This window comes from Mustelus asterias, chromosome 2, assembly GCF_964213995.1.
Source record: "Mustelus asterias chromosome 2, sMusAst1.hap1.1, whole genome shotgun sequence".
In the NCBI taxonomy this organism is placed as follows: domain Eukaryota; kingdom Metazoa; phylum Chordata; class Chondrichthyes; order Carcharhiniformes; family Triakidae; genus Mustelus; species Mustelus asterias.
In genome coordinates, this window is record NC_135802.1 from 37246850 (window position 1) to 37273239 (window position 26390).

At 45.1% G+C, this 26390-nt stretch overlaps 1 protein-coding gene across 1 annotated transcript in view; it reads right to left on the reverse strand.

Moving 5' to 3' along the window:
* The window catches only part of svila (supervillin a), a 256345-nt gene that overhangs the window by 23789 nt on the left and 206166 nt on the right, over positions 1-26390 (reverse strand). The window contains exons 31-34 of the mRNA XM_078233529.1: positions 24813-24954; positions 16519-16795; positions 14152-14306; positions 5836-5941 (exon numbers count right to left, since the gene is read on the reverse strand). Coding sequence (XP_078089655.1) covers positions 5836-5941; positions 14152-14306; positions 16519-16795; positions 24813-24954 — 680 coding nt within the window. The remainder of the gene's footprint in view (positions 1-5835; positions 5942-14151; positions 14307-16518; positions 16796-24812; positions 24955-26390) is intronic.

Consider the following 26390-nt stretch of genomic DNA (forward strand, 5'->3'; position numbering starts at 1 on the left):
CTCTCTCCAGAACTTTGACATCCTTCCTAAAGATTGATTTATTATTGTCACCTGCATTGGGATACAGTGAAAGTATTGTTTCTTGCCTGCTATACAGACAAAACATACCGTTCTGGAATTTAGAAGGCTGAGGGGGGATCTTACAGAGACCTATAAGATAATGAAGGGGCTGGATAGGGTAGAGGTGGAGAGATTCTTTCCACTTAGAAAGGAAGCTAGAACTAGAGGGCACAGCCTCAAAATAAAGGGGGGTTAGTTTAGGACAGAGTTGAGGAGGAACTTCTTCTCTCAGAGGGTGGTGAATCTCTGGAATTCTCTGCCCACTGAAGTGGTGGAGGCTACCTCATTGAATATGAACGGCTTAGATAGGATGGACGTAGGGAAGTTGTTTCCATTAGCAGGGGAGACTAGGACGCGGGGGCACAGCCTTAGAATAAAAGGGAGTCACTTTAGAACAGAGATGAGGAGAAATTTCTTCAGCCAGAGAGTGGTAGGTCTGTGGAATTCATTGCCACAGAGGGCTGTGGAGGCCGAGACGTTGAGCGTCTTCAAGACAGAAATTGATAAATTCTTGATTTCTCGAGGAATTAAGGGCTATGGGGAGAGAGCGGGTAAATGGAGTTGAAATCAACCATGATTGAATGGTGGAGTGGACTCGATGGGCCGAATGGCCTTACTTCCGCTCCTATGTCTTATGGTCTTATGTTTAAATCACGGATAGATGGATTCCTGATTGGTAAGGGAATTAGGGGTTATAGGGATCAGGCGGGTAAGTGGAACTGATCCACTTCAGATCAGCCATGATCTTATTGAATCGCGGGGCAGGCTCGAGGGGCTAGATGGCCTACTCCTGCTCCTATTTCTTATGTTCTATTTCCTTCATAATCTTATATGTTTCTATAAGATCTCCCCTCATTCTTCGGAATTCAAATGAGTATAGCCCCAGTCTATTCAGTCTCTCCTCATAAGCCAACCCTCTCAACTCCAGAATCAACCTAGTGAATCTCCTCTGCACCCTCTCCAGTGCCAGTATATCATTTCTCAAGTAAGGAGACCAAAACTGTAGACAGTACTCCAGGTGTGTCCTTACCAGCACCTTATACAGCTGCAACATAACCTTGCTGTTTTTAAACTCCTTCTCTCGAGCAATGAAGGATAAATTCCATTTGCCTTCTTAATTATCTGCTGCACCTGAAGACCAACTCCTTGTGATTCTTGCACAAGGACACCCTCAAGGGTCCCTCTGCACAGCAGCATGCTGCAATTATTTACCATTTAAATAATAGTCCATTTTGCTGTTATTCCTACCAAAATGGATGACCTCACATTTACCAACATTGTACTCCATGTGCCAGACCCTCGCCCACTCACTTAGACTATCTATATCCCTTGCAGGCTTTCAGTGTCCTCTGCACACTTTGCTCTACCATTCATCTTAGTGTCATCTGCGAATTTTGACACACCACACTTAGTCCCCAACTCCAAATCATCTATGTAAATCGTAAACGATTGCGGTCCCAACACTTGATTCTTGAGGCACACCACTAGTCACTGATCGCCAACCTGAAAAACACCCATTTGCCCCTACTCTTTGCTTTCTGTTAGTTAACCAATCCTCTATCCATGCTAATACATTACCCGTAACACCATGTACCTTTATCTTATGTGGCAGTCTTTGGTGCGGCACCTTGTCAAATGCCTTCTGAAAATCCAGATACACCACATCCACAGGTTCCCCATTGTCCACTGCACATGTAATGTTCTCAAAGAATTCCACCAAATTAGTCAAACATGACCTGCCCTTCATGAACCCATGTTGCGTCTTACCAATGGGACAATTTATATCCAGATGTCTCGCTATTTCTTCCTTGACGATAGATTCAAGCATTTTCCCTATTACTACAGAAGTTAAGCTAACCGACCTATAGTTACCTGCCTTTTGTCTACCTTCTTTTTTAAACAGTGGCGTCACATTTGCTGTTTTCCAATCTGCGGGAACCACCCCAGAGTCCAGTGAATTTTGGTAAATTACCACTAGTGCATTTGCTATTTCCCCTGCCATTTCTTTTAGTACCCTGGGATGCGTTCCATCATCCCTATGCTTCACATTGGTGCAAATTTCCTTGCTTTTGTACTCTATTCCTGAAGCCCAGGATCCAATTTGTCTTTTTAAACCACCTTCTCAACCTGCTATGCCACCTTAAATAATTTGTGTACATATCATCCTCCCCCCCCCCCCCCCCCCCCCAACCAGGATCATGCACCCCCTTTGAGTTGTACCCTTGGTTTTATCTTGCCTCCCCTTGTCCTAACATAAAAGCAGACTCCTTTGCATTAAATGTCAATGCAAGCCGGTCCACCCATTTTACCAGTCTATGTCCTCTTGAAGTTTATCACTATCCTCCTCTCTGCACATAATGCTTCTGAGTTTTGTATCTTTTGCGAATTTCAAGACTGCCCTGTACACTCAAGCCTAAAGGTCAAGAATGCAGATCAAGAAACGGAGTGGGGTCAATTTCTGACTCCAGGGAGCCCAGTGTACACTCTCATCCAGTCTGTAAACCAACCATTCACCACTATGCTCTGTGTCCTATCACTTATGATGTGGAGATGCCGGCGTTGGACTGGGGTAAGCACAGTAAGAAGTCTCACAACACCAGGTTAAAGTCCAACAGGTTTATTTGGTAGCAAATACCATAAGCTTTCGGAGCGCTGCAGCGACGAAGGGGCAGCGCTCCGAAAGCTTATGGTATTTGCTACCAAATAAACCTGTTGGACTTTAACCTGGTGTTGTGAGACTTCTTACTGTCCTATCACTTAGCCAACTTTGCATCCATGCCAGAATAAAAACAAAATACTGTAAATGCTGGAAGTCCGAAATCGAAACAAAAGTACTGCAAATACTCAGCAGGTCTGGTAGCATCTTTTGAAAGCGAGTTAACTTGTCTAGTCGAATATGATGTGACTGTTCTGTAGAAATAATGTTCCATTTTTAACATCAACTCTATTTCTCTCCCACAGATGTTGCCAGACTTGGGTGAGTATTTGCAGCACTCTCTATTTCTGTTCTGCACCCACGCCGCTGTTTTTCTTTTTATCCCATGGGTTTCAATTTTTACTGGCAAGCCCATTACGCTTATCGAGCAACTTTTCGGAAGCCTATATGTAGTATGCTGTTTCCTTATCAATCCTCTCTCGTTACCTCATCAAAAAATCCAAGCCAGTTAAGTTAAGCACGATCCGCTTTTAACAAAATACTGCGGATGCTGGAATCTGAAACAAAAACAGAAAATGCTGGAAAATCTCAGCGGGTCTGACAGCGTCTGTGGAGAGAGAATAGAGTAACAAGTCTCACAACACCAGGTTAAAGTCCAACAGGTTTATTTGGAAGGAGCAGTGCTCCGAAACCTTATGGTATTTGCTAATGGTATTTGCTACCAAATAAACCTGTTGGACTTTAACCTGGTGTTGTGAGACTTACTGTGTTCACCCCAGTCCAACGCCGGCATCTCCACATCGAGAGAGAATAGAGCCAACGTTTCGAGTCGGGGTGATCCTTCGTCAAAGCCTTTGCATTTGTCAAACCTGTGTTGCCTTTCCTTAATTAATCTACAGACCTGTTAGTAACTGTGTCTCAGATTAGTGTTTCCCACTGACAAGGTTAAACTGACTGGCCTGTGGTTAATGGGTTTAATCCTTGCGTCCATCTTTGAACATCATCAGCCATGATCGAATGGCGGAGCAGACCCGATGGGCTGAATGCCCTAATTCTGCTCCTACATCTTACGAATGTTCCTTTAGAAATTAGAGTGCTGGCAGGGATTTTAACCAGAAGTTACAGTAAGCAGTAGATTAGTCAACTGCGATGTATGCAGAGAATAACTTCTCCTTCGTTTTGTCTATGTTCTAATCAGTCTTTAATACTTTTCCTCCATCAGCCCTTTCAGGCTGACGTTAACATTTTCCAGTTGCATGGTAGCACAGATTTCTTGTGCAGTTTCTGCGAAGTTATTAAGTTAGATTGAAAGGCGAGAGCTTAAAAATTCCCTTAATTCCTCTGGGCCACAGAGCACCTGCGAGTGATCTAAGCCTCTGTTAACGTTACTCCATAGCAACAGTGAGGGGGTCAGCAATTGGCGTCGGGAAATAATTTCCCTTCCCTTTGTGGCCTCTCCTGTAAGTCTCCCCAGAGCAGCACAGCTGACATCTGCAACGCAGCAATGTGAATATCAAACCTAGATCCCCTGTGGTAAAGCTGGACTCGCTCAGTTCCAACTGGCAAATCTCTACACCTGCAACGATGGAGGGCTGGGAACGGACAGCCCTGAGACTCAGGGGAGGCATGTGATGCAGGGAGGAAAAAAAAGACTGAGAAGGGAACTAGAGGACGATATATTGCAAAATCAGTCAAGAATTTAAAAAAGAAGCATGTTTTGGAGAGTGATGAGCAGCTTATAACTAAATTGCTGCCTCAACCACCATAGATTGGAGTTTTTTTTGTGGGCTAGACCAGATAGAGGTGGCAGGTTTGCTTCATTAATTACCCCATTCATTCTCTCTGCTGGCAGATTTGACTGAATTCACATTCACAACCTTCCATGCTACACTTCCCGCTGCCTCGTAAAAGCAGCCAGCATAATCAAGGACCCCACGCACCCCGGATATTCTCTCTTCCACCTTCTACCGTCGAGCAAAAGATACAAAAGTCTGAAATCACGTACCTACAGATTCAAGAACAGCTTCCTGAATCAGAGGATCCTACAGTGCAGAAGGTGGCCATGCGGCCCATCGAGTCTGCACTGGCCACAATCCCACCCAGGCCCTATCCCCCATAACCCCATGCATTTACACTAGTTAGTCCTCCTGACACTAAGGGGCAGCTTAGCATGGCCAATCCACCTAACCAGCACATCTTTGGACTGTGGGACGAAACCCACGCAGAAACAGGGAGAATGTGCAAACTCCACATGGACAGTGACCCAAGCCAGGAATCGAACCCAGGTCCCTGGCGCTGTGAGGCAGCAATGCTAACCACTGTACCATCGGACCATTGTCATCGGACTTTTGAATGGCCCTGTCATGCATTAAGCTGATCTTTCTCTTCACCCTACGTGCAAGTGGAGCACTATGTTCTGCACTCTATCCTTTTCTCCTATGTACTCTATGAACGGTATGTTTTGCTTGCATAGCACGCAAGAAACAATACTTTTCACTGTATACCAATACATGTGACAATAATAAATCAAATCAAATCCACTTAAAATGCTGGGGTATGAACTCACAACCTCCATTGCCAGCCCAGTACTATGGTTACATTAAAGCAAGTAACAGGTAACTAAATACAAACAGATGGTACATAATCAATTATATTGCAAAGGGGAAAATTGGTTTAGATACTCGCATTTGAAAAATATGGAGAACATTGTACAGCGAGGGTACTATGATTTCACTGAAGTATGCCACACAGACGGCAGGCCTGTGGTGCTGTAGCCCCAGGGGGATCAAATTAAGTTTATGTGGCACGCAAATTAATTTCTCCACCTATAAATTTTTATTCTGCAGAGAACTATTTGATTGATTATCAGGGTCTGATCACAATGTACTATTACGTTTAGCCAGTCCTACGCTATCATGCAACATCCAAAGGTGTGCCGGTCAAGTGGATTGGTCATGCTAGTGTCCTAGGATGTGCAAGCTAGGTGGATTAGTGGGGCAAATATGTGAGGTTATGGGGAAGATGCTCTTGTCAGGGAGCCGGTGCAGGCTCGATGGGTCGAATGGCCTCCTTCTGTCCATGATTCTATTTAACAAGACACAAAACCACAAGGAATTTACTTTGTGAGCTTTCCTCCTCCTCTTCTCTTTTACCAGCATGCACGATCATTCCTCCTTGAAACAGCTGCAGGAAACAGGGTGGCTCCTTCCCCTGCAGCACTTGGACCTGGAATAAAACAAGGCAGAAAAATAACAGTTAGTTTTAGAACAATTTCTTTCGTTAATCTGTGCCATCAAACATGGTTCTTCAGAGTAAATGATACAAATTACAACTCCTGGATTTCACTTCACAGATCAGTATCATAAACAGGTTGTTCATCACCACCTAGGTACTTCAGACTGTGTCAGGGTGAGTTGGGACAGGGGCCAGGTGTTTCAATATATAGAGATAAAAACTGAAAAATGGAAGAAAAACAGCTAGAATGGAACGTAAATAGGGCAAGGCAGAAATAAATCCAGAGACAACCATGAAACAAACAGAAATAATGGTAGGTAATGAGAAAATGTCTGTGTTTGGCATCTCAAATCCCATTCCTAACAATATTAAAGTGTGGAATCTATCCCATTCTGAGAGACCAGAAATATCTGCTTGCTGAATGTAGATGTGATTCAAAAAAAATAAAAACTCCCAACTATTCAGCCCACAGAATTGAGTGAAATGATGGAACCAGTCAGTTCCAGCAGTCAAATTTCTGCCCAATATTAATTTATAAAACAAACTGTGAGGAGGTGTTAAAATTTGCACTGCAGACAACTCAATTAGGTGATGTGAATTATATCTGCTGAAATGCATTCGGAGTTACCTAGGAAATGGCTTAAAGGCATTTGTTTCCTAACACAGTCCATTACAACTGTTCTTGTTTTAGCTTGTATTTGTCATTATTTAACAGCTTACCTCAGTCAATGTTATTGTGATTTCTGAAGTTGCCACCTGGAAAAGTGATGAAAAATGACGTGCGCCATTTTTTTTAAAAGCACAAATCATTATTACAAAAATAATGCCCGTTATTCCGTAACTGGAAATATAATCCATTTTTAACCTATTTCATGAATCCTCATTGTTCCACAGGAGCAGGCTGAGGGCAAGAGAGTTTGCTTCTACACTTGATTGATTTATTTATTTTTCAGTGATTTTTGGGTTTAAAATCTGAGGGTTTTTCCGAAACCGGAAGTAGGCCTGGGAAGGTTTTTTGGTGTGTTTAAAAGCAGGCCGCACTTTTGAGCGGACAGCGGAGTGAGCAGGGAGCAGAGTGAGAGCTCTAAGGGCTTTGGCTCTAAGGGCTTTGGCGGAAAGGATGAGGCGGGGTAAGTTTAATTCGTTTTGTTGTCTCTTCAATTGCAAATTTTAAGTTCAGTCCATGTGGATTCCGAGGAAAAGGGGGGGAAAATAGCTCATTGTTCCATTGGAGCAACTCTATCTGCTAGTGGTATTGGCAAGGTATCGAGAGGGGATGGGTGTGAAGGCAGTGCAATGTTCCTCTTGCAGTATGTTTGAGGTGAGGGACGCCGTCAGTGTCCCTGCTGATTACACCTGTGGGAAGCGCACCCATCTGCAGCTCCTCCAAAACCGTGTTAGGGAACTGGAGCTGGAGTTGGATGAACTTAGGATCATTAGGGAAGCAGAGGTGGCCATAGACAGAAGCTTTAGGGATACAGTTACTCCAGGAAAGGAAAATAGATGGGTGACAGTGAGAGGGGCTGGGAGAAAGCAGTCAGTGCAGGGATCCCCTGTGGTCGTTCCCCTTAGCAACAAGTATTCCGCTTTGGATACAGTTGAGGGGGACGACATACCAGTGGTGAGCCGCAGTGAGAGGATCTCCAGCACTGAGTCCGTCCCTGTGGCTCGGGAGGGTAAAGGGGAGAGCGGGAGGGCAGTAGTTATTGGGGACTCGTTAGTTAGAGGGATAGATATGAGGTTCTGTGGCAGCAAAAGAGACTCACGGATGGTATGTTGCCTACCGGATGCTAGGGTCCGTGACGTCTCAGACCGTGTTTTCCGGATTCTTAAGGGGGAGGGGGAACAGTCACAAGTCATGGTACACATTGGTACCAACGACATAGGTAAGAGAAGGGACAGGGATTTAAAACCGGAATTTAGGGAGCTGGGCTGGAAGCTGAGAGCCAAGACAAAACATGTGGTCATCTCTGGTACGTTGCCGGTGCCACGTGATAGCGAGTTGAGGAACAGGGAGAGAGTGCAGTTAAACATGTGGTTGCAGAGATGGTGTAGGAGGGAGGGTTTCAGCTATGTGGATAATTGGAACACATTCTGGGGAAGGTGGGACCTGTACAAACAGGACAGGGTGCACCTGAACCAGAAGGGCACCAATATCCTGGGAGGGAAATTTGCTACGGCTCTTCAGGGGGGTTTAAACTAATTTGTCAGGGGGGTGGGAAAAGGAGTTGTAGTCCGGAAGTCAGTGTTGAGGGTAGTGAGGTATTGGGGAAGGTATCAAGGTCAAGGGTGGGTACCAGTCGACAGGAAGGTGGGTTGAAGTGTGTCGACTTCAATGCAAGGAGCATCCGAAACAAGGTAGATGAACTTGGGGTGTGGATTGGTACTTGGGACTACGATGTTGTGGCCATTATGGAGACATGGGTAGAACAAGGACAGGAATGGTTGTTGGACGTTCCGGGGTATAGATGTTTCAGTAGGTGTAGGGAAGTTGGTAAAAGAGGTGGAGGAGTAGCATTGTTAATCAAGGATAGTTTAACGGCTGCGGAAAGGCACTTCGAGGGGGATCTGCACACTGAGGTAATATGGGCTGAAGTTAGAAATAGGAAAGGAGCGGTCACGTCGTTAGGAGTTTACTATAGGCCCCCAAATAGTAAGAGAGATGTAGAGGAAGAAATTGCTAAGCAGATTATGGATAGGTGTGGGGGTCACAGGGTAGTTGTCATGGGGACTTTAACTTTCCAAATATTGATTGGAACCTTTGTAGGTCGAATAGTTCGGATGGGGCAGTTTTTGTGCAGTGTGTGCAGGAGGGTTTCCTGACCCAATATGTGGATAGGCCGACAAGAGGTGGGGCCACATTGGATTTGGTACCTGGAAATGAACCGGGCCAAGTGTTAGATTTGTTTGTGGGAGAGCACTTTGGAGATAGTGACCACAATTCGGTGTCTTTTGTTATTGCAATGGAGAGGGGTAGGGCCAAACGGCAGGGCAAGGTTTATAATTGGGGGAGAGGTAATTATGATGCGATTAGGCAAGAATTAGGGGGCATAAGATGGGAACAGAAACTGTCAGGGAAAGGAACTAATGAAAAGTGGAACTTTTTCAAGGAACAAATACTGTGTGTCCTTGATAGGGATGTCTCTGTCAGGCAGGGAGGAAATGGCCGAGTGAGGGAACCATGGTTCACAAAAGAGGTGGAATATCTTGTGAAAAGGAAGAGGGAAGCTTATGTAGGGATGAGGAAACAAGGTTCAGATGGCTCGATTGAGGGTTACAAGTTAGCAAGGAATGAGCTGGAAAAGGGGCTTAGGAGAGCTAGGAGGGGGTATGAGAAGTCCTTGGCGGGTCGGATCAAGGAAAACCCCAAGGCTTGTTACTCTTATGTGAGGAATTAAAGAATGACCAGGGTGAGGTTAGGGCCGGTCAAGGACAGTGGTGGGAACTTGTGTATGGAGTCAGTAGAGATAGGAGAGGTGATGAATGAATACTTTTCTTCAGTGTTCACCAAGGAGAGGGGCCATGTTTTTCAGGAAGAGAAGATGTTACAGGCTAATAGGCTGGAGGAAGTAGATGTTCGGAGGGAGGATGTCCTGGCAGTTTTGAATAAACTGAAGGTCGATAAGTCCCCTGGGCCTGATGAAATATATCCTAGGATTCTTTGGGAGGTAAGGGATGAGATTGCAGAGCCTTTGGCTTTGATCTTTGGGTCCTCACTGTCCACGGGGATGGTGCCAGAGGACTGGAGAGTGGCGAATGTTGTTCCTCTGGTTAAGAATGGGGATAGAAATGACCCTGGTAATTATAGGCCGATTAGTCTTACTTCGGTGGTTGGTAAGTTGATGGAAAAGGTGCTTAGGGATGGGATTTACGACCATTTCGAAAGATGCGGATTAATCCGGGATAGTCAGCACGGATTCGTGAAGGGCAAGTCGTGCCTCACAAATTTGATAGAATTTTTTGAGGAGGTAACTAAGTGTGTTGATGAAGGTAGGGCAGTTGATGTCATATACATGGATTTTAGTAAGGCGTTTGATAAGGTCCCCCATGGTCGGCTTATGATGAAAGTAAGGAGGCGTGGGATAGAGGGAAAGTTGGCCGATTGGATAGGTAACTGGCTATCTGATTGAAGACAGAGGGTGGCGGTGGATGGAAAATTTTCGGATTGGAGGCAGGTTGCTAGCGGAGTGCCACAGGGATCAGTGCTTGGTCCTCTATTTGTGATTTTTATTAATGACTTAGAGGAGGGGGCTGAAGGGTGGATCAGTAAGTTTGCTGATGGCACCAAGATTGGTGGAGTAGTGGATGAGGTGGAGGGCTGTTGTAGACTGCAAAGAGACATAGATAGGATGCAAAGCTGGGCTGAAAAATGGCAGATGGAGTTTAACCCTGATAAATGTGAGGTGATTCATTTTGGTAGGACTAATTTAAATGTGGATTACAGGATCAAAGGTAGGGTTCTGAAGACTGTGGAGGAACAGAGAGATCTTGGGGTCCATATCCACAGATCTCTGAAGGTTGCCACTCAAGTGGATAGAGCTGTGAAGAAGGCCTATAGTGTGTTAGCTTTTATTAACAGGGGGTTGGAGTTTAAGAGCCGTGGGGTTATGCTGCAGCTGTACAGGACCTTGGTGAGACCACATTTGGAATATTGTGTGCAGTTCTGGTCACCTCACTATAAGAAGGATGTGGAAGCGCTGGAAAGAGTGCAAAGGAGATTTACCAGGATACTGCCTGGTTTGGAGGGTAGGTCTTATGAGGAAAGGTTGAGGGAGCTGGGGCTGTTCTCTCTGGAGCGGAGAAGGTTGAGGGGAGACTTAATAGAGGTTTATAAAATGATGAAGGGGATAGATAGAGTGAACATTCAAAGACTATTTCCTCGGGTGGATGGAGCTATTACAAGGGGGCATAACTATAGGGTTCATGGTGGGAGATATAGGAAGGATATCAGAGGTAGGTTCTTTACTCAGAGAGTGGTTGGGGTGTGGAATGGACTGCCTGCAGTGATAGTGGAGTCAGACACTTTAGGGAGGGGATCAAAATGAGGTGACTGAGAGTGAGGAAGGTAGCTCGCAAACAGAGAAGCGTTATAGGCAGTGCAAGAGGGCGGATGGACAGGGAATAGAGAAGGGGAGAGCTCAGACCAAAGGATTGAGATGTGTTTACTTTAATGCCAGGAGTATAGTGAATAAATGGGATGAGCTCAGAGCGTGGATCGATGCCTGAAGTATGATGTGGTGGCCATTACGGAGACTTGGATGTCTCAGGGACAGGACTGGATACTCCAGGTGCCGGGATTCAGATGTTTCAGGAAGGACAGGGAGGGAGGCAAGAGAGGGGGTGGAGTGGCACTGCTGATCAGGGATAGTGTCACAGCTGTAGAGAAGGTGTATGCTGTGGAGGGATTGTCCACCGAGTCTCTGTGGGTGGAAGTTCAGAGTGGGAAGGGGCTGGTCACTTGGCTAGGAGTTTTCTATAGGCCGCCCAATAGTAACAGGGAGGTGGAGGAGCAGATAGGGAAATAGATCCTGGAGAGTTGCAATAATAGCAGAGTTGTTGTGATGGGAGACTTTAATTTCCCAAACATAGATTGGAATATCCCTAGGGTAAGGGGATTGGATGGGGAAGAGTTCATTAGGTGTGTTCAGGAGGGTTTCCTGACACAGCATGTGGACAAGCCTACAAGAGGAGAGGCTGTACTTGATCTGATACTGACCAATGAACCTGGACAAGTGTCAGATCTCTCAGTGGGAGAGCATCTTGGGGATAGCGATCATAACTCTATCTCCTTTAGGCTTGCATTGGAAAAAGAGAGGATCAGGCAAGCTACGAAAGTGTTTATATGGAGTAACGGGAAATATGAAGACATTAGACAGCAAATTAGAGGAGTAAATTGGAAGGAGGTATTCTCGGGGAAATGTACTGAAGAGAGGTGGCAGTTTTTCAAGGAATGTCTGTCTAGAGTTCTACAGGACAACGTTCCAAGCAGACAGGGAGGTGTTGGTCGGTTAAAGGAACCGTGGTGCACGAAAGCTGTGCGGGACCTAGTTGAGAAGAAAAGGAAAGCGTACAAAAGGCTCAGAGAGCTTGGCGAAGATAGGGATTTAGAAGAGTATACGGCTTGTAGGAAGGGACTAAAGAAGGAAATTAGGAGAGCCAGAAGGGGTCACGAGAAGGCCCTGGCAGGTAGGATTAAGGAGAACCCTAAGGCGTTCTATAAATATGTGAAGAGTAAAAGGATGAGACGTGACGGAATAGGGCCTATAAAAGGTGAAGGCGGGAAAGTCTGTACGGAACCAGTAGAAATGGCAGAGGTGCTCAATGAGTATTTTGCCTCGGTTTTCACAGAGGAGAAGGACCTGGGTGGATGTACTGCGGGCGTACGGTGGACTGAAAGGATTGAGTATGTGGACTTTAAGAAAGAGGTTGTGCTGGAATCTTTGAATGGCATCAAGATAGATAAGTCGCCGGGTCCGGATGGGATGTACCCCAGGTTACTGTGGGAGGCGAGGGAAGAGATTGCAGAACCTCTGGCGATGATCTTTGCGTCGTCGATGGAGACGGGAGAGGTGCCGGAGGATTGCGGATGTGGTTCCTATTTTCAAGAAGGGGAATAGGGATAGCCCAGGTAATTACCGACCGGTGAGTCTAACCTCAGTGGTTGGTAAACTGATGGAAAAGATCCTGAGGGACAGGATATATGAGCATTTAGAGAGGTTTAGTATGCTCAAGAATACTCAGCATGGCTTTGTCAAGGGCAGATCGTGCCTTACGAGCCTGGTGGAGTTCTTCAAAAATGTGACTAAACACATTGACGAAGGGAAGGCGGTAGATGTGGTTTATATGGATTTTAGCAAGGCGTTCGATAAGGTCCCCCATGCAAGGCTTCTAGAAAAAGTGAGAGGGCATGGGATCCAAGGTGCTGCTGCCCGGTGGATCTAGAACTGGCTTGCGCAAAGGAGGCAGAGAGTGTGTATAGATGGGTCTTTTTCTAAATGGAGGTCGGTCACCAGTGGTGTGCCCCAGGGATCTGTTCTGGGACCCTTGCTGTTTGTCATTTTCATAAATGACCTGGATGAGGAAGTGGAGGGATGGGTTGGTAAGTTTGCCGACGACACGAAGGTTGGTGGGGTTGTGGATAGTCTGGAGGGATGTCAGAAGTTACAGAGGGACATAGATAGGATGCAAGACTAGGCGGAGAAGTGGCAGATGGACTTCAACCCAGATAAATGCGTCGTGGTCCATTTTGGTAGGACAAATGGAATGAAGGAGTACAATATAAAGGGAAAGACTCTTAGTATGGTAGAGGGTCAGAAGGACCTTGGGGTCTGGGTCCATAGGACTCTAAAATCGGCCCCGCAGGTGGAGGAGGTGGTTAAGAAGGCGTATGGTATGCTGGCCTTTATCAATTGAGGGATTGAATTTAGGAGTCCGGGGATAATGGTGCAGCTATATAAGACCCTCGTCAGACCCCACTTGGAGTACTGTGCTCAGTTCTGGTCGCCTCACTATAGGAAGGATGTGGAAAAGATTGAAAGGGTGCAGAGGAGATTTACAAGGATGTTGCCTGGATTGAGTGGCATATCTTATGAGGATAGGCTGAGGGAGCTCAGTCTTTTCTCCTTGGAGAGAGGAAGGATGAGAGGAGACCTAATAGAGGTGTATAAGATGTTGAGAGGCATAGATCGGGTGGACTCTCAGAGGCTTTTTCCCAGGGTGGAAATGTCTGCTACGAGAGGACACAGGTTGAAGGTGCTGGGGGGTAGGTACAGGGGAGATGTTAGGGGGAAGTTTTTCACACAGACGGTGGTGGGCGAGTGGAATCGGCTGCCGTCGGTGGTGGTGGAGGCGAACTCAATAGGGTCTTTTAAGAGACTCCTGGATGAGTACATGGAGCTTAATAGGATGGAGGGTTATAGGTAGGTCTAGAAGGTAGGGATGTGTTTGGCACAACTTGTTTGTGCTGTAGTTTTTCTATGTTTCTATGAACATTTAAGCGGTTATTGGATAGGCACATGGAGCACACCAGGATGATACGGAGTGGGATAGCTTGATCTTGGTTTCAGATAAAGCTCGGCACAACATCGTGGGCCGAAGGGCCTGTTCTGTGCTGTACTGTTCTATGTTCTAGATCACAACTGTGCATTTCCGAAATGTCAGGACATCATCTTTACACAGATGGACTGGTAGGAAAGGCTCACCTGTGCCCCCCGCTCTTCGTCTAACTCTACAGTCATCAGAGCCGACGTTCCTTTCTCACTCACAGTTGAGTGACGGCCTTGCCAGAAGTAGTATACGCATTTCTCCTTTCCGACAGCAGTGTTCCGAACAAGCTCAGACTTCTGCCTTTTGCCAACTGTGGTGTATATAAAGAACCAAAAATAGGTTAAAGCATCAACAGAATCAATTAACGTTCCTATAGGTGACAGAATCTCCAAAATACCCCTATCTTGAGGGTATTTTCCCTTTGATTATTCACCCAAACACTGTCTGCTGATGATCCATCATCCTATGTAATGCTGAGGGAGATGGTTTTGTGTACAGGAGGATCTTCCGTAACAGTGCAAAAGCGATGAAAACTAATTGGCCGCCAATCCATATCCAAAAAGTGTTACGGGAATGTAAATCACTGTGACTGTATATACACTACCTTGGAATAGACCAAGAGGTTTCTAACATACATGTACACAAATTTTCAGAGTCCTAGGGCTGCATTCTAGGCCCTCCCCATCCCCACCATTGGGCTTGTTTTCGCCATGGATGTATACAATACAGAATATAAAATAGGCCCATGCAACACCTTCCTGCCCAATCTCATAATATGGGAGTGATAATAAATATATAATCAAGAGTCAATTAGGCTTGTTACCAAGCCAATTGACCTCGGTAATATACTGCCCATGGCATAGCATGTTTGGCATGAGCAATCAGATGGGAGTGGCAGCCCAATCTTTTAAGCAAGTTCTTCAAAGGACGGGATGGGGGGGTGGAGTTGGGGTGTTGGGATCCTATCCTCAGGGGTTGCGTTTTGTGAATCAGGGGCAGCCCACCATAAAATAGAACCCACCACTTGTTGCATTAAACCCACCACCCTCATGCACCCGCCTCTCTAACCTGCCCAAAAGCCTGGAATTACCTGTTTCTAGAGATTCATGGGCCTCCTCCTCCTTACTCATTGCAGTGCTGACACTAATGCATTCTTGGCACAGCCAGAACTAATGGAGCTGGTGGCCAACTGGACTTCCTCTTCAGTAAGGCACAAGCTGTCCGTTTACCCTGGCCGGAGTGCCTTATGGCTAAAAGGTGGGCCAGCCTGGGGCGGGTCAACTCCACGCCTACTTTGGGGTATGCGCAAGCCATCTACATGCTTTACCCTCACAACTGTAATATTCCACCCCCAGCGTTGTTCTCTTAAAACAGAACTTGCATTACATTCAATAACACTGGTGCATACAAGCTTTCATCACTACAAAACCAAATACTGCAGGTGTTAGAAATCTAAAACAGAAAATGTGGGAAATACTCAGCTGGTCAGGAAGCATCTGTGGAGCGAGAAACAGAGTTAACATTTCAGGCCGACAATGACCCTTTATCAGAACTCAGCTTGCATTGTCCTGAGCTATTGTAATTTCAGAAGGGCTGTCCACAACAAGTAATTCACTGGAGTGGTTACGTTGGGAATAAAATGTTATTCACTTATTCCTTCCTATTTAATCTGTACCCAAAAATCTTTGAACTGGCTCAGCACAAATAAGCATCTCACCTGATCTTTATTCGCTGCTGGTAACTAGGTAAAGAGTCAGTTAAAATTAAGCCAGTCAGTAACCAATCTGATCCTGCTCCCTCCCTACCAAGACAGATCTCAGTTGCACCTCTGAGCAGATGAGAGCGAAGGTACTGTTCCCTCCCATTCACTGGCCAGATTGTGGAGTTGGCTGGGTTCGGGTAGAATTTTCTGAATATTTTTGCAAATGAGGCCCAGCCATTACGATCAGCCAAGACTCCACATCCCTGGCCCTCCTCCTTCAGATATCTCAATGACCAAAGCACCCTCCCAGCCCTGTCTGCTCCACACCCTCATTTAAAATGGAGACATCTATATACAGCATCTTTATAGAATAGAATCTCCACAGTGCAAAAGAGACCATTCGGCCCACTGGGTCTGCACTAACTCTTTGACAGAGAATCTTACCCAGGCCTCCCTCCCCTGCCCTATTTCCATAATCCATTTTTTAAAAACCATGGGCTAATCCATCTAATCTACACATCTTTGGACTGTGGGAGGAAACCGGAGCACCCGGAGGAAGGAAATCCACGCAGACACAGGGAGAACGTGCAGACTCCACACACACAGTCACTCAAGACTTGAATTGAACCCAGTTCCTGGAGCTGTGAGGCAGCAGTGCTAACCACTGTGCCACAATTATAAATTTAAGCATTTTCATCTAAACAATGTAGAAAAACAGGGCTTTTAGTCTTGCTCCACGAAGATTTATTAAGAACCATTTCTATTTGGTTCAGGCTTAGAATCTTTATCAATGATTTAATTTTAAACTATCAGCACTTACCGGTGGTGCTCACCAGGTACTTAGATTTCACCACATAAGTATCACCTTCATGAAACTGCCCAATGCTCTGCTTGGGTAATCTACTATAGTCAAACTCAAGTATGTGCCACACATCGACTGAGAGGCTGGTGATTTCAAACTGCCTCCCGTCTTCCCCCTCTACTATTCCATAGCCACGTCCAATATTCAATCCATCAAGTGTTGTCCCAACGGGGGCTGGAGACTGAAGAATCATCAAGGTAACATCATACGGTTTAAGATCAAGCCCGTGCTCCTGCTACAAGACAAGGATTTAAGATTGTAAGTTGTCTGTAAAGTTAACTTAACAGTTGGCAAAATACGAGCTGTAAATTGAACTTTAATTGAAAAAAGGAGCCCTATTTGAGTATATTGGAAAATATACGAAATCCAGTCCTCTTCTTTCCTGGATTGTACATTTCTGTAACATTTTAATCAGGCAATTGAGGTGGGCCTGTTAGAATATGAACTCCCTGATTAAGGGCCAAATTGATGGGCCAATCAGGGAGCCTCTTGCTTTGTACTTAACCAGGCGTGTCAGTTCCTTTGGGACTCCTTGGGCCTGATTTTACCATTTTGAGTCTAAGTGCCGAATCTGGGCGTCAAATAGATCCGAGCCCGGAATCCACTTTGCAGCGCACCCATACGCTTTTTGCCGGCTACGGTCCGATCCACGCAGTGGGCGGGGCTTAGCACTGCTGGAACGATTGGAGCTCTGAACTGCGCATGCGCAGTTCGAAAATAAATCTGAAGCAGCGCCCCCGGGCGCGAAAGAAGAAAAACAGCAGAGAGTAGGATGGACTTAGGAGAATCTTGCAAACTGAAAATAATGTAGCATCTTCTTTGCGCTGCCTAATTATCTATGGGAAGGGTAATTAAACTACAGTGTCCTAGTGAGCAATTAGTGACCTGTATAATACATTTGTGATCTGTAACTGGATTGTTGATGTCCCTGTAGCCATGAGCCAGGTGGTCAAATGTTCCGAGTCATGTGGTGAACTTGGAAGAATTTCCCCGTGGTGGAACTTGGTTGGAAATAAGATTCAAGGAGATTACTAAATCTGGGAAATCAACCATAGTGAAAAGAAGTTTCTATTGGCAACTCTTCTCTCACATTCCATGGCAGATGTGCCCCTACTTATGAATGTGATTTGCATGGGCAACGTTGGGTGCAGCTAATCTGCCTCTGGAGCAGCCTTGGATCCTTTCTTTCATCTTGTTTTCATCTGAACATTGCACAGAATTAGAGGAATTCCCTTTGGAAGATAATGTCAAAATTATAATTGCAGGAACTAAAAACCTGACAGTCAAATATTTGGGACAATATTTCAAAATATATATCCCCCCATCCATATTTTGAAATATTTTCCCGTTGCTCTTTGTGATTTTTATTAATGACTTAGAGGAGGGGGCTGAAGGGTGGATCAGTAAATTTGCTGATGACACCAAGATTGGTGGAGTAGTGGATGAGGTGGAGGGCTGTTGTAGACTGCAAAGAGACATAGGTAGGATGCAAAGCTGGGCTGAAAAATGGCAAATGGAGTTTAACCCTGATAAATGGGAGGTGATTCATTTTGGTAGGACTAATTTAAATGTGGATTACAGGGTCAAAAGTAGGGTTCTGAAGGCTGTGGAGGAACAGAGAGATCTTGGGGTCCATATCCACAGATCTCTAAAGGTTGCCACTCAAGTGGATAGAGCTGTGAAGAAGGCCTATAGTGTGTTAGCTTTTATTAACAGGGGGTTGGAGTTTAAGAGCCGTGGGGTTATGCTGCAACTGTACAGGACCTTGGCGAGACCACATTTGGAATATTGTGTGCAGTTCTGGTCACCTCACTACAAGAAGGATGTGGAAATGCTGGAAAGAGTGCAGAGGAGATTTACCAGGATGCTGCCTGGTTTGGAGGGTAGGTCTTATGAGGAAAGGTTGAGGGAGCTAGGGCTGTTCTCTCTGGAGCGGAGGAGGCTGAGGGGAGACTTAATAGAGGTTTATAAAATGATGAAGGGATAGATAGAGTGAACGTTCAAAGACTATTTCCTCGGGTGGATGGAGCTATTACAAGGGGGCATAACTATAGGGTTCATGGTGGGAGATATAGGAAGGATCACTGGGGTGATCAGTAAGTTTGCGGACGACACAAAACTGGCAGGACTTGCAGATAGTGAGGAACATTGTCAGAGGCTACAGAAGGATATAGATAGGCTGGAAATTTGGGCAAGGAAATGGCAGATGGAGTTCAATCCTGATAAATGCGAAGTGATGCATTTTGGTGGGAATAATGTAGGGAGGAGCTACACGATAAATGGAAGAACCATAAAGGGTGTAGAGACGCAGAGGGACCTGGGTGTGCAAGTCCACAGATCCTTGAAGGTGACGTCACAGGTGGAGAAGGTGGTGAAGAAGGCATATGGCATGCTTGCCTTTATAGGACGGGGCATAGAGTATAAGAGTTGGGGTCTGATGTTGCAGATGTATAGAACGTTGGTTCGGCCGCATTTGGAATACTGCGTCCAGTTCTGGTCGCCACACTACCAGAAGGACGTGGAGGCTTTGGAGAGAGTACAGAGGAGGTTTACCAGGATGTTGCCTGGTACGGAGGAGCTTGGTTATGAGGAGAGATTGGGGAAACTGGGGTTGTTCTCCTTGGAAAGACGGAGGATGAGGGGAGACTTAATAGAGGTGTATAAAATTATGAAAGGAATAGATAGGGTGAACGGTGGGAAGCTTTTCCCCGGGTCGGTGGTGACGTTCACGAGGGGTCATAGGTTCAAGGTGAAGGGGGGGAGGTTTAACACAGATATCAGAAGGACATATTTCACACAGAGGGTCGTGGGGGCCTGGAATGTGTTGCCGGGCAAGGTGGTGGAGGCGGACACACTGGGAACGTTTAAGACTTATCGAGACAGCTATATGAACGGAGTGGGAATGGAGGGATACAAAAGAATGGTCTAGTTTGGATCAGGGAGCGGCGCGGGCTAATTGTTCCTTGTTTCTCGTTTCAAGGCTTCATTCTATGATCATCTTGCTGGTGCCAGTACAGAGTGAGACTGCGGATAGTTGGGAACCTGTCTCGGGGGCAGGGAATTCATATGGTGTTCGTGGAAGTGGAAATGACTGGGGTTGGGAAGCATTTTCCGATCGGGGCCATTGTGATCTCCTGGACTCGTTTCGATCGCCTCAGGGGGTCGGAGAGGAATTTCCCAGATTTTTTTTCCCCATATTGGCCCTGGGGTTTTCACTCTGGGTTTTCGCCTCTCCCTGGAGATCACATGGTCTGGAATGGGGGGGGGGGGGGGGGGGCGGGTGGGGGTGAGTTAATAGGTTGTAATGAACAAAGCATCGTAGCTGTGAGGGACAGCTCGGTGGATAGGATATTGGTATGTAGATAGGCTGGAAAATTGGGCGGGGATCCTGGATTCAGGATTCAATCCTGGACCGGGGAGCGGCGCGGGCTTGGAGGGCCGAAGGGCCTGTTCCTGTGCTGTATTGTTCTTTGTTCGTTCTTGATATCAGAGGTAGGTTATTTACGCAGAGAGTGGTTGGGGTGTGGAATGGACTGCCTGCAGTGATAGTGGAGTCAGACACTTTAGGAACATTTAAGCGGTTATTGGATAGGCACATGGAGCACACCAGGATGATAGGGAGTGGGATAGCTTGATCTTGGTTTCAGATAAAGCTCGGCGCAACATCGTGGGCCGAAGGGCCTGTTCTGTGCTGTACTGTTCTATGTTCTATTTGACTGTCAGGTTTTTAGTTCCTACGATTATAATTTCAACATTATCTTCCAAAGGGAATTCCTCTAATTCTGTGCAATGTTCAGATGAAAACAAGATAAAAGAAAGGATCCAAGGCTGCTCCAGAGGCAGATTAGGTGCACACAACATTGCCCATGCAAATCACATTCATAAGTAGGGGCACATCTGCCATGGAATGTGAGAGAAGAGTTGCCAATAGAAACTTCTTTTCACTATGGTTGATTTCCCAGATTTAGTAATCTCCTTGAATCTTATTTCCAACCAAGTTCCACCACGGGGACAATTCTTCCAAGTTCACCACATGACTCGGAACATTTGACCACCTGGCTCATGGCTACAGTGACATCAACAATCCAGTTGCAGATCACAAATGTATTATACAGGTCACTAATTGCTCACTAGGACACTGTAGTTTAATTACCTTTCCCATAGATAATTAGACAGCACAAAGAAGATGCTACATTATTTTCAGTTTGCACGATTCTTCCAAGTCCATCCACCCCCCCTCCACCAAAAACCAGAGATCTATCTGAGCCCCCCCACACAACCAGAGATCCATCTGAGCCCGCCCCCCCTCCTCCGGCGGATGCCAGCGGAAGGCCAGGAAGGTGCTGCAGGCTCACGAAGGACTGCAGGTTAGAAGGATGGTGGAGGGAGACCAGCGATTGAGGTAGTTTGGGGGTGTGCTCTGCCGAGGGGGGCCTGTTTCCCAGGGGGGCCTGATTTTGGGGGGGGGGGGGGGGGGGGGGAGGTCTGCCGGGGTGGTTAGCAGGGGGGTCTGCGAAGGATGGTCGAGGAGGATGGGCTTCGGAGGTTCCCCTGCAGAATAGAAATCCGCTTCAGATTTTTATTTAGCAGGTCGCTATAAGCTCGGATCCGGAACGGACCAGAAGACGGTAAAGTGGGATTTGGCAGTAGAGTTGGGCGCGCAGTTCATTAAGTCGATTTAAATGCATGCTAATATTTGGGAAAATATTTCAAAATATATATCCCCCCATCCATATTTTGAAATATTTTCCCTTTGCGCTAATGCATTTAAATCGTCGGGCCGCCCGATTTGGACGCGGACTGGACCCGCGCCCGAATCGGGTGTCGGTAAAGCCGGGATCTGCTCGGATTCAGGTGCAGGTCACGTTAAAGGCCCGACGCCCAACTTTACTGCGATTTCGTGCCTGAAAATGGGCGCGAATGTTTGGTAAAATCGGGCCCCTAGTGTAGACTGCTAACTGAAAGCATTCTGTATGCTGTTGTCAAACTTGTAAATAAAGGGATTTTGGTGAGGGGGCTTCTGCCTCCGAGGACTTATTACAATTTCCCAAAGCAGAAAGGTTTTGGTTTAGACCTGTCCTTACTCCTCCTAATTCAGCTGATAGCTAAATTGCTCAGCACAAATTTCTAATTTGCCGTTATTTATATTGCTCAGTTCAAGTTATTGCTCAATTCATTTTATTCATCACAAAAGGAAATGCTGAATGATCAGTCGACTGGATTTGACAGCCACAAGATTTTGAAAGTTAATTTTCTTTGAAACAAATTATGCATCTCAAACTGACAAATTAGGAAAGAATTTGTGATGGATTGCTGGCGATCGGTGGGAAATAATCACATACCACCCAATCACTTAAGAGTTACAGCTAATCCATAATGAAGAAAATACACACACACACAGCCATACTGAAGGAAATAAAAATAGTCTGTCAAGGATTTAACTCATCTTGACACTCGGACTGAGTGCATTTGCGAAAGATTAATTTGCACCAGTTTCACAATGATGGAAGAAAGTCTAATTAAAACGTTTATAGATTTAAAACAATAATCTGATCTTGAACAGGATGGTGCAGGCTCGGTATAAATCCTGTACCAAAATAATACAGCTGTCCAGATCCTGTGTGCACAGGTCCTGTTGGTGTGGCTTCAATTAATATCAAAAGTATGTGTCCTCATTCATTCACTGAGCCTCCCTGACATGCAATAGCATACCTTCTAGGTGGAGTAGATGAACATTGAGATCTTAAGAGTACAAATATACCAATCACTAAAGTTGCAAAAATTATCAAGAGCATTAATAATACAACCAAGTACTAGGCTTTATTTCTAGAGGAATAGAATTTAAAAGTAGGAAAGTTAAGCTAAGCCTGTATCTAACCTTGGTTAGACTTAAGAGTATTGTGTATAGTTATGGTCGCCATGTTATAAAAAGGATGCAGAGGCACTGGAGAGGGTACAGAATAGATTTGCAAGGATGATACCAGAAATGTGTGGCTATACACATGTCAGGAAAGTGATTACAGGCTGGGTTTCTTTTCTTGTGAAAAAAGATGAGAAGTGTCCCATTAGAGTTATTTAAAATGTTTTAAGGTTTTGATAGAGTGGATATAGAGAGAGTGTTTCCTCTAATTAAAGGAGAACATAATTAAAAACCCATAAGTAAAAGAAAGGCACCAAGAAATCCAAAGGAAATTCAGAAAACACTTCTTTACCCAAAGAGTAGTGAGAATGTGGAGCGCAGTACCAGTGATTGAAGTCACATTTACTGTGAAGCTAGGCAAGCACATGGCCGGGGGGGGGGGGGTGGCAGAATAGATGGTTGCGATGGTAGATTTAGATAAGAAAAGAGAGGAGGCGGCTTGAGTGGAGCATAAACACCAGTATGGACTGGTGGGGCTAAATGACCTGCTTCTGTGCCGGATACTCTATGTAACATGTACACTGGTATAATCTTTAATGAATTCAGATTACACTTCTAGTTAATGGATGGAACAAATTAGGGTGAGATTTGATGTTATCATGTGTCGCTTTAAGAAGTGACAGCTGTAGCTTCCGTATGACTATTGTATCAGATCCGAGCCATCACCCTAATGAATCGACAGCTCCGACATGCTTGCTCTACCGAGGGATTGTTGCATTTTCAGAAATGCAATCTTTTAGATGAGATATTAAACCCAGTTTGCTCCCTCAGGATGACACAGAAGAAGAGTAGATAAATTCTCCCCATTGTCTTGGCCAATATTTATCTCGCAACCAAAGTTATCTGTTGTTTGTGAGACCTTGCTGCATTTCCTACAATACAGTAAGAGTTTTAACAACACCAGGTTAAAGACCTGATATTTAACCTGGTGTTAAAACTCCTACTGTGTTTACCCCAGTCCAACGCCGGCATCTCCACATCATTTCCTACAATACGACAGTGACTATGATTCAAAAGAACTTTATTGGCCGCGAAGCACTTTGGAATGCTGAAGTTATGAAAGATGCGGCATCAATGTGAGTCTTTCTTTCTCTTTCGAAACTGCACGCAGTCCTCTCATTTGTGATCTAACTTCTATAAATTTATCATGACTTCTCTGACTCGTATAATCTGGTTATAGATTAAAGCCACAAATTCAATTAGCTTTCGTTATGGCTTTATCTACAGGCACTCAGTTTAGGGAATTATATTTTGAACCCCCTCTTTCTGTCCATCCACACTTGGCAACACCCCATTTATTTAATTTTTCCCATTATGTCGTATTTTATACTTCTTCACATTTTCATTCTCTTAATAAATCACAATGTTGGATTTATCATCGACTCCTCACATCCATCACTTCCAACCACCTGACTAACCCAAGCAATATTCATTGATCCATATCCTCGGTTTTGTGACTGTAAGATTTCTAATACTTTTCCCTAATGCATGTGTAGGTTCCTTGTGAGGCAGCTTATTGAATTCCTACTGAAAATTCACACCATCTACGTGATCCATTTTATCTTTATGATTACTCACTGCTCAATTGAGTTGAAAGTTCGAATGCGTTGGGTTGGAGGCAAAATGCCACCGCAGCCCATCCAAATCCAATTGCTGACTCTTAGCAGGGCAGGAAGAGTGGCATGTTGATCAAATATTTGCATTCTCCTACTAACAATCAAATCCTTTTTAAACAAACTAGGGCCTACTTTCCTTCTCTCACCTTCTTACATCATTTCCAATTCTATTTGCTATAGTTTGTTAATTCAGTGACTATTTTGGAAGAAAGCTCATGTGGAGCATAAATGCTGGCATAGATCAGTTGGACTGAATGGCCTGCATCTGTGCTCAATGTAGCATATACCAAAGCTTGTGATCCCCATCAGTAGATTCTGGTTGGTTAAGGCTACCAAGGATAACAAACAGAGGTAGGAAAATGGAATTAAGTACGTTATCATTCATCATCTAACAGAATGGCGTAACAAGTTCAAGGATCTGAATGACCTACAATCTTGTACCCATTAAAATGGTTCAGAAATGATTATTGATAAATTGGAGGAAATATTGTAATACATATGATCACAAAATCTCAAGAGAAGAGGTTTGTGAAAAACCAAGTTTCAGGAGACTTTAGGATTTCGGTCGAAACTACATCAGTTGACAGGTCTAAAATACTCAATGCCCCTCAATGTCCCCCAGTCTATCAGGTTTTATATGACATCACAGGTGCTTGAAAAGACAAAAAGGATTAAAAGATTTTGCTTCACTAATAATATAACCAAATGGGGTTCACCTTCTGCTCTTCTTCAACTCCAGTTTTTTGTAAGGGCTTCTTTGATTCCAGCCAGTCCAGGAACTTTTCCTTAAACAAAATAGTTTCATTATGCTCTGTCAGCCTGCCAAAAATTGCCCAATCAGGACGACCTTGACCTTTCCTACATGTGGAAAAAAGCAAGCAAGCAGCTGGTTAGGATTAACACTTGGCATCTGACATCTTGCACATGACTTACTGTGTGAAGTGGAATTGTGGCCAAAGAATTCGATAAAGGAAATCATTTTTCTTTATAAGTTACTGCTTCATGTAGTAAATGGTAATTTCATATTTATTAATAAAAAATCTATATACACCCCCACACACACATTCCCTGTACTCTCTCCATTTAATGGAACATATTGGTACTTTTAGCAGAATATCTGTCCACATTTTGATTACTGTGAAGATGAGTCAGTATTTCATCCGATTGGGCTGCTCTGACAATACTTGTGCATCTTGTGGTAGTTCAACTGAAAACAAGGCAGAGGATGGGGATTTGCTTGTGTGACACTGCATGACGGGACGGCACGGTGGCACAGTGGTTAGCACTGCTGCCTCACAGCGCCAGGGATCCGGGTTCAATTCCGGCCTCGGGTGACTGTGCGGAGTCTGCACACTCTCCCCGTGTCTGCGTGGGATTCCACTGGTTTCCTCCCACAGTCCAAAGATCATAGAATCCTACAATGCAGAAGGGGGGCATTCGGCCCATTGAGTCTGCACCGACCACAATCTCACCCCGGCTCTATCCCCATAATCCCATGCATTTACCCTACCTAGTTCCCCCTGACACTAAGGGGCAATTTAGCATGACCAATCCACCAAACCCGCACACCTTTGGATGTGGGAGGAAGCCGGAGCACCTGGAGGAAACCCATGCAGACACGGGGAGAATGTGCAAACTCCGCACAGACAGTGACCCAAGCTGGGAATCGAAACCAGGTCCCTGGCACGGTAAAGCAGCAGTGCTTGGCACGGTGAAACAGCAGTGCTTACCACTGTGCCACCCCAACTGTGCCACCGTGCTGCCCCATCATGCAGTGTCATGCAAGCAAATCCCCATTCCCAGATGTGCAGGTTAGGCGGATTGGCCATGGTAAATTGCCCCATAGTGTCAGGGGATTAGCAGGGTAAATACGTGGGGTTACAGGGATAGGGCCTGGGTGGGATTACTGTCCATGTAGGCTTGATGGGCTGAATGGCCTCCTTCTATGATTCTATGTTTCTAAATAAGCCTTCTGGAGCTGCCAACCCTGGATACTGAATCATCAGTTAACAGGTAGCAATAAAATTGAAATTTCAATTAGAAAAAACTAACAAGAATAAGTGTATTTTTAGATATATAAAAAAGGATGGGCAAGGAGAGTAACATCCAACAAAAGGCCGTAGCCTGTGCTTTACTTACTTTTTAATATAGTTTTAAAAATAAATAATAATGGAGAAAAGCCATATGGACTCGAAACATTAACTCTGTTTCTCCCTCCACAGATGCTGTCAGACCTGCTGAGTTTATCCAGCATTTTCTGCCTCTATTTCAGATTTCCAGCATCTGCAGTATTT